We start from the raw sequence: 9,862 nt of genomic DNA on the forward strand, positions 1-9,862 counted from the left end.
CTACTACTACTACTACTACTACTACTACTACTACTACTACTACTACTACTACTACTACTACTACTAATAATAATAATAATAATAATAATAACAATAATAATAATAATAATATTAATAATAATAATTATAATAATAATAATAATAATAATAATAATAATAATAATAATAATAATAATTATAACAATAATCTCTAACATGCACAAGACCATATATTTGAAGGAAGTTTTTAGTTGATTATATCAACCCTATTACTTTGCTGTGAGTCGGTGGCCAGTGGGTGATGATCCATACCCAGTACTATCCTCTCAGCAATATAGCAACACTTAATATAAAAACGGATAAGTGGTATAAAGGAATACTAAGCATGGTATGTAACAATGACTGGCTCCATTTATTTAGTACATGCTTGTCTTGATGACAAGAGTATGAAGGCAAACTGTTACAGTATAACTATCAAAGGTTGGAATGGAAATCTCTGTAATCAGATGGACATCTCAATCCCTTCTGACCAACACATCACAAAAAAAGAGATAAAAAAGTACACTACTAACTTGGTCACCTAGATAGCAGAAGCTATCAACTAAGTCTAATTTTTCTCCCAATAATAATAATAGAATCAACCAGAACAAACAAGACCGAACGCTCTGAGAAGTAAGACAACAACAATAATAATAATAAAATTCATATGACTACAATTTGAATTTTCCTTCAATATTTAATTTTTATTCTGCACGGCAAATGCTGTTATAAAGATATTGCTTACAGTTATAATCAGTATTAAAATGATTATAGTGTTGTTTAAAATGTTCTGCCTGTTTAATTGTTCTTGCGTACTGCCTCTGGACACAGCAAGTATCCATAGCATGTGTGCCACAATTACTTGAAGGACAAGTGACACGGAGATGAGAGTGACGAGCAGTATAAAGTAAGAGCTGTCTTGACCGCTGTCCAGTACTGACTTCAACTGCGACATATTAGACATGAGTAAGGAGATGTCCAACAATCCCTGTGCCATTGTCTTCTTCGTCAAATAGTGTTTGTAGTCAAAGTGTTTACTTGCTGGAGGCATTTCCTTTAGAAGAGATACAAAATATGGTGATCAGCAGTGGATTTTAGAAGGTGAGGAAGGACAGGTGGTTAACAACATAATAGTTAGAGAGGGTGTGATGAAGAGATGCGCTATTGAGAAAACAGAACAAGCAAAAGAGGGAAAGATGAGTGAGAAGGGGTATGAATATGAAGCGGGAAACAGAGAAGTGAGTTAAGAGTTTATGGATAGCTTCTTGTTTAAGAATGGGGCTATCACTGTAAAGCAGATTAATCAAACCCATGCCAGCTTAAGAAAATAGGTGCTAAAACAATGATGATGGATGATACACAAAGTGTTAGTTAAGAAAAAGAGAGAGAGAGAGAGAGCTTTATCTATACCTGAAAGAGGTCCATCTGAGATGGAAAAATAAGTTGAATATATAAATAAGTGTATCTGATCCAAATGGAAGATGAAAGAGAAAAAAGGCTTTTGTATGAAAGACTGGAAGTGTGTATGTATGTGTGCATGTGTGTGTGTGAATAGATAACCATTTAGGCACATAAGCATATATGTACAAATGTATTTGTGTGCATGTGTGTGTTTACATAAAGGTGTATGTAAGTGTGAATATTTAACCATGTATGCAGAAATGTATATATGTACAAATGTATTTGTGTATGTGTTTGTGTGTGTGAATAGATAACCATTTAGGCACATAAGCATATATGTACAAATGTATTTGTGTGCGTGTGCGTGTGTACATAAAGGTGTATGTAAGTGTGAATATTTAACCATGTATGCACAAATGCATACATGTACAAATGTATTTGTGTATGTGTGTTGTGTGTGTTGTGTGTGTTGTGTGTGTGTGTGTGTGTGTGTGTGTGTGTGTGTTTAAGGCAGTGATTCATGAACTGGAGTAAAACAAAAACCTTTTGTTATGGATATGGCAGCTGTGCATATGTGAGAAAAAGACCTAAGCTAGAACACAGAACATCTCAATAGTTGCTAAATGGCTAAAGTAGTTATAGCTACATTAGGTTTGATATGGAGGCTGTATAGATAATGGTGGGGGTGGGTGGGAATAAAGCTGTAGTGTGGAGCAATGAATTCCAACATTTAGCGGTTGAATCAATACTACTTGACACCACTGGATGGAAGGATACTGAAAGATGATGCCAATTGACTGTGATCTTCTGCCGACAGTTTATGAAGAAAGTGTTCTGTAGTGGAAGCTGTACACAGTAACATATATGCATATGTACGTTTGTACATACATAGATACATACATGCATAATACCTAGATACATGCATGCATAATACCTACCTACCTACCTACCTACCTAACTACCTCCATACATACATTGATTGATTGATTGATGATGGCTGCCCCCTCATTATCGAGTATGGCCATTGCACGAAGCTTAACTTAACGGTGCTGTGATCGAATGTGACTTTTTAGCCCAGTCAAAGATCTACAATGTCTTGCACAGAGTTGGCATCCAAAACCTTTACTGGCAATAGCTGGCTGTTGTTGTAATTGGGCTCCAAGTTCAATAAAAGGCATCAACAACCAGTGATTTCTGGTATCTTGGCCGACCAATAAATTGTGGTTGACCAAATTTATATTTTTGGAAGATTGGTTTTCATTATATTTTTGACAATTGTTGAAAGAAACATTGTTAGCAAAGTGATATTGCAAGAAGATGTATGTATGTATGTATGTATGTATGTATGTATGCAGTGTCTGTGCAAGACCGTGCCTCAGTAAAGCTGGGCTTATGAGTCATCTTCGTAGTCATAAAGCAAGATCGATGATTGACTACCAGGCCGCTGGTGATGATGCTACACACCATACTAATCATGTCTGTCGGTCAACCACAATTTATTGGTCGGCCAAGATACCAGAAATCACTGGTTGTTGATGCCTTTTATTGAACTTGGATTTGCTGAACAATACATGACTGTTGGTGTTAACTTAAAGTTTTGAAAATGCCTTTCCACCAAATAAAAAAGATAAACTTCCTGGTTGAGATTTTTCTTTTATAGGAATGTAGTTTCTTGAAGGTATTCTTTTAGAAAATAATCTGGTTTTACTAAGGTTATTTTTCAAATCATATTCTTAAAAAAGCAAGCTGGATACTTTACTGCAATTTCATTATGAACACTGCATAATTCCTCAGTGTTAGTTTGGTAAACACAAGTTTTATGGCAGTAAATTTCATCAAAGCTATTACCTAATTATAGGTTTGGAAAAAGAAAAAACTCAATGCAAAAATGTTCATTTTATATCATGGCCCATGCTTCTATTTCAGGTAGTTGTTTGCAAACCATAAAAAATTGACACTATTTGATCTTTTCATATTACAGTTGTATATTTTATTGTAATTGAAGCAGTTGCAAAGATCCCTGCTGATTTTCATATTAAATCTTGGTATGAATGAATTGCCATGTGATATTGAAATGTCTTTCTAAGACACTGAAATGTCTGCTAGAATGTAATAGAGAACTCTCTTTTTGCAGTAGATACATATATGGGCCAAATGACCTTTTCTTTTTTTTTCTATATATTTTTTCTTTTTTCACTAAGGGGATTTTATCTGAAATTACAATACAATGTGTATTTGAAAATGTGCAGAGAACTGCAGCATGAACAGTCATACTACAGCAGTCATGAGTAAACTGACTGATGAACTAATGGAGCACATAAAATGCTCAGATATTAATGTTTGTACATCAAAATAGTCATACTAAAATAATTTCATATTATTTGAGCTCATACAATTGAGACTTGGTTTGGAGATGTGTGTGTGTGTGTGTGTGTGTGTGTGTGTGTGTGTGTGTGTGTGTGTGTGTGTGTGTGTGTGTGTGTGTGTGTGTGTGTGTGTGTGTGTTTGTGTGTGTACTGTAACTACGGTCTTTCTTGGTGTAAAAATGTAATTTTCTCCCTGAGTGAAGGACAAAATATATGATATCGGGTGGTAGTGAAAAATGAGTGGTGAGTGTAGCAAATGAGTAAGGGCTGGATAAAAATGATGTGAGCATGCTCTGCAGTATGTGTAATGTTAGTAAGCATGCAAAGCAGAGCATAAACAAACTGAGAGGAAAATGGATACAAGAGAAATAGAAATTTCATGAAGAGTGCAAGAGAGGGGACTGTAGATACAATCATGAGATGCATATGCAGGATGACAGTTGGACAGAGAATTCCTGTAGGATCCTGTAGAAGAGGAAGACTACAGACGATGTCAGAAGTTGTAGTAAAGGCTGGCCAAAAAAGTATAACAAACACAAGATGAAATTTATATAATTTGTCCCCAACATATGTTTCACCATTGTGGTTATTTGCATTCTCTGCAGTGAGTGTTCTGTGAACAATTGGATGCTGAACCACAACAATTCATCTGAGGAAGACTTTTTCCTTACACTGCTAAGTACTGTAGTAACCACACCACTTTACTAGAAGCAGAATGGATGATGAAACTATATATATATATATATATATATCTTTTACTGGTTTCACACTTAAGACTTCAACAATACTGAAACATTGTCTTCAAGCATTTTAAGCCATCATATCGACCCCACTAGTTATTTCAGTCTGGCAGTTAATAATTTCTCAATCTCTATTTTTTGAATCATTAAGGTAAAAGACATAAAGGAAGATAACATCTCAACACCAACAACAGATGTAACTGGACTGAATCAAAACCATACTTATTAAGGAAAAGTTAATTCAAAGAAAGAAGGTAAAAAATATTGAAAGAGGTGGAAAGAAAACCCTATAAAAATTATATCAGAATAACGGTTGGGATTTCAAGATATAACTTGCTATAGAAGGAACTTAAAGCCTATATGGAAGCATATGTGGAGCTTTAGGTCGATAAATTTTGCAAATATTTGAGTGGTACACTTTGTGTGTATGATTTCAGGACATGCTCCTTTTGTACAACAGAAAATTATAAATGAATATGTTTGCTCACCAGAAGAAAGGATGTGACATCACATTGAAGACAGTAGAATAAATAATTTTTTTAAAAACATGTCCTGTTTGTAAAAGCATATATATCTGATGATTTAATAGTGATAGAGCTGATAATGGAGGTATAGTAATGTTGATCTGAAGAGAACAACGATTTAAATTGAACAAAAAAACCCTCAAAAAACAAAAAAATGACCAACGAATTAACTAATAACAAATTGACAATTCAGAGAATTGGATATACAGAGTACATTAACTGAATAACAGAATTTATATTATTTTGAGAGTTAAAGTTCTGGAAACAAAGACTTGATAGGAGATAAGAGCATGTGTATTTCCTTTATATCCTGTTATCATAAGTTGATCCTTTCCATTTATTCTTACACTGTATAGACTTAATGCCATGTCCCAAATAATTCATAATTCATATAAATTTATAATAGGCCCTATGAAGTATGCATATTTTGTTATCATATAAATAAAAATGCACTTAACACACATATGTACACATAACACACATACATACACATAAGGATAACTAGTTAATAATACATATATATAAGTTGCCAAAAATATCAGAAGTATCTTAAGAAAAAATTAAAAAATTTACATGAGCGTGCAAAGCACAAGTGCAAAGGAAAATGTTATAAGCGGCATTAGAAAATATCATAAACTTAAATAACAAAAAGAATTGTGTATGTGTATTAAAAGGCAGAAAGGTGAACGGTTTCAGCATGTGGTTAATAGAAAGTAGAAGGCAAATATAGTATCAACAGAAAAAAATTAGGCATAAAAGTTATTAAAAATACAAAAAAGGAAAGAGAATTCTACATGCAAAAAATAGAGATGGTTAATAATGTGTTAATAATAAGCGGATAAATGAAGAACTGTTTGAAATTAATGGTGCAAAAATTAACACAGAAACTAAAAAGAAGTTAGGGGTGTAAAGATGATTTGGCTGAGATAAAGCCCAAATCTAATAGGATCTTCATTAAAGGAAATAAAAATGTATTGAAATTAAAATGTGAATTGCAAACTTTAAACTAAATAAGGCAGCTAGTGCTTGAAGGATTAAAACAATTTAGCAAGTGTATGTTAGGTTATTAACTATGCTTTTACAACAATGATGTGGAGGTGCAATGGCCCAGTGGTTAGGGCAGCGGACTCGCGGTCATAGGATCGCGGTTTCGATTCCCAGACCGGGCGTTGTGAGTGTTTATTGAGTGAAAACACCTAAAGCTACACGAGGTTCTGGCAGGGGATGGTGGCGAACCCTGCTGTACTCTTTCACCACAACTTTCTCTCACTCTTACTTCCTGTTTCTGTTGTGCCTGTAATTCAAAGGGTCAGCCTTGTCACACTGTGTCACGCTGAATATCCCTGAGAACTACGTTAAGGGTACACGTGTCTGTGGAGTGCTCAGCCACTTGCATGTTAATTTCACGAGCAGGCTGTTTCGTTGATCGATGTCATAAGCGACGGAGTGCCAACAACATCAATGATAAAAGACCAGGAATGAAAAGATCAGTTGAAATTGGTTTTATTGGCAATTCATATTAACAATTTGAGATTGTGTAGAGAAAGCTAAATGTTCTTAGAGATGAGTGGCTTCAATGAATTTTTGCATAAAATACCAAGTAAATGGATATATAGATAGGCTGATGAAGTTTGAAAAAAAAATAGAGTTAGTAATATTAGTTAAGGAAAAGATAAGGCATGTAGTACATATGAAGAGATACAAAAATTAAAAAGCTCAGAGGTTCAAGGAAACTTCAAAATTGTGAAACCAGCAAAGTAACAAACACATGTCAAATATAAGATGCAGAAATAGATTCAAGCAGAAAACTGAATATACTGAACCTATATCTTGGAAACACAAACTTAAAAATAGAATATGTAATATGTGGATGAATCCACCTTTTAATCTCAAAGTAGACCACTTTGTAACAGGAATTTTTACTTAAGAATACTCCCCATATAATCATAGGTATTATAGTACTTTCAGTAAACTTCCTATTAAGATCCTAATGCCATAATTTATGCTTCTTCTAACCTAATGAAATTAAAGCAATCTAGTACTATATATACAACTAATAATTGTAATTATGCTAATTATTTGTCATGTCCTTTCAATTTCTAATGCTTAAATAAAGATACCACATACAAAAGTAAAACTACAGACTACACTAAAATATAAATGGATCTCACTGCCAAATCCTTTAAGATTCAAAGTTTTCCTTTCAGACACATTCCACATGTAAAACTATATCTCTTTGAAATTGTAAGTGGAACCTAAAGACCATAACCTTTCAAAACACAGACATAGAACTAGACACAGTAAATTACTGATGTACACACAGACATTCAGGCAGAAACATAAACACATTGCACATGCATACATGTGCATGAATATATATACAGAGCATGTAAGTGCTTGCATGCTCAAAATGCATTTGTGAGCATCTATAAACAGGCGTCTATAAACATAAGCACACAGAATTTGCACATTTATGCAAGCATACATATATACATCTAGGAAGAATATATATATAGCATTCAGGCATACACACACACATATACAACAAATCCAGGTTACTCTATACCATACACAGCACAATCATCTCCAAGTAAAATTTCACATGGATCTTGTTTTCTTATGAACACACACACGTGCGTATGCATGTATGTACACACACGTATACATACACACCACGCACAAGTTTTCTTGTCTATCTTTTTATCCCACTGCATATTTGTCAACAGAGTAAAAATGTCTTATTGTCTTGTAATGGAATTTCTATATTCCATTTAGATCATTAAACCCTTATACTACACAGCGCATTCAAACAGAATCTGTTCCTAATCAGTATGCATCTTTAATGGGAACAAAGTTCATATTTAAATTTTAAAAGAATGATTATTTTGTGTGTATGAATAAACCAGTGATTTACTGGAATTAAAAATAGAGTTCTGAGACTCTAAATAATTTCCTGTTTCAAGTTGCTCCTACTTTAGAAGATCATTGATCGATTTCGTTCAACTAGTGACTACCTCGAATTTTTAGACTTATGATATTAAGCATTGAAATTTCTAATGTGTCGTTTCTTTTCTAAGACAGTAGGGTACAAAGTGAAGGAAGTACGGCTGCTATTTTTAGCAGGTCGAACGCTCGCGAAGATACTTCTTCTCCAGCGTTTGTTGGCACATTTGAGCTTACATGCGAGTATTATAGCAGAAAATCATGTTATGAATAGATTAAATCGAATATATTAATAGTTTAGGTGGGAAATGACTAACTATCAATTACAGAAGGGAAACAATGAACTTCAAAAGTATCAGAGTTATTTCCCCTAAACAATTACTAAAATAATGCATCTTGAACAAATCGTTGGTGCATGCGTGTGTGTATGTGTCTGTGTGCGTAATATGTGTGTGTGTGTGTGTGTGTGTGTGTGTGTGTGTGTGTGTGTGTGTGTGTGTGTGTGTGTGTGTGTGTGTGTGTGTGTGTATGTGTAATACGTTTAACTACATATCAATTGAATTGGAAAACCCACTAAAACTCGAATTTATCAATATACTAGCTTCAAGTTTCGTACTAAAATAAACAGTAGAAATGGCATGAAAATCCAAAGGGAATGACGAATAACGTTCATGAGAACTTTAACACATAGTTACACCTTTTAATAATAGTTTCAAATTTTGGCACAGGGCCAACAATTTCAGGGAAGGGGATAAATCGATTACATCGTTCTCAGTGTTCAACTGGTACTTATTTTACCGACCCCAAAAGGATGAAAGGTAAAATCGACCTCGGCGGAAATTGAACTCAGAACATGAAGACGGACGAAATGTATTTTAGTATTTTGCCAGGCATACTAACGATTTAACAATTATTTCTTTTTTGCCCACAGGGGGCTAAATATAGAGGGGACAAACATGGACAGATAAAGAGATTAAGTCGATTATATCGACCCCAGTGCGTAACTGGTGCTTATTTAATCGACTCCGAAAGGATGAAAGGCAAAGTCGACCTCGGCGGAATTTGAACTCAGAACGTAGCGGCAGACGAAATACCGCTAAGCATTTCGCCCGGCGTGTTAACGTTTCTGCCAGCTCGCCGCCTTAGATTTTATTAAAATATTACAACTGTAACAGGTTGAATTATTTAATACAATTTCGATTCCGCCATCTCGCCGTCTTGTTACACCATTATTAAAATAATGGAGTGAAATAATACAAGCTCCGCCTGAGAAATTCCAAATACTTTCCCACTACCCAATATCAGCATTACTAGGCGCAGGTGTGGCTGTGTGGTAAGAAGCTTGCTTCCCAACGGCCTGGTTTTAAGTTTAGGTCAAACGCGTGACACCTTGGGCAAGTGTCTTCTACTATAACCTCGGGCCGGCCAAAGTGGATTTTGTTGACGGAAATTGAAAAAAGTCCGGATTGAGCTGCTGTCTTGCTGACTTTGACATATTTTCTGTTACTTTGTTATATACCAGTTGTATTCAATGAACTTTCTACAATCAGAGAGGATGAAGATCATAGTTTTGTTCATTCCATTTCTTTTTCTCGTTCCAATTTTTGCATCAACCTTCTTCATGTTTTTTCCACGATTTTTCTTATTTTCTCATTGTCCATCGTCCTTATTTTAAAATATATATAACGCATTAACAGAGTCTGAAAAATTGCTTTGAGGTACATGACGTATCTTATAGATATGCCTGTTCAAGTATCATAAAAGCATGAAACTATTAATAACTCTTCTGGTTGTATATTAAATTGATATTTATCTCTCACTGGTTGGGGTACTTTTTTTGTTGATTCTATCTCTATCGTATCAATAAACT

At 34.4% G+C, this 9,862-nt stretch overlaps 1 protein-coding gene across 5 annotated transcripts in view; it reads right to left on the reverse strand.

Moving 5' to 3' along the window:
- LOC106871405 (ninjurin-2) overlaps window positions 1–9,862 on the reverse strand; it is a 99,281-nt gene that overhangs the window by 16,791 nt on the left and 72,628 nt on the right. For 2 of the 5 annotated variants that reach the window (XM_014917828.2, XM_052972062.1), the window contains exon 2: window positions 691–1,072. The exons of the other annotated variants lie outside the window; for them this stretch is intronic. In XM_014917828.2, coding sequence (XP_014773314.1) covers window positions 716–1,072 — 357 coding nt within the window. In that variant the 3' untranslated portion in view covers window positions 691–715. Of the gene's footprint in view, window positions 1–690; window positions 1,073–9,862 lie in introns of those variants that run through there. 5 annotated transcript variants of the gene reach the window in all.

The sequence above is a fragment of the Octopus bimaculoides genome, chromosome 1 (genome assembly GCF_001194135.2).
Source record: "Octopus bimaculoides isolate UCB-OBI-ISO-001 chromosome 1, ASM119413v2, whole genome shotgun sequence".
NCBI classification, from domain to species: domain Eukaryota; kingdom Metazoa; phylum Mollusca; class Cephalopoda; order Octopoda; family Octopodidae; genus Octopus; species Octopus bimaculoides.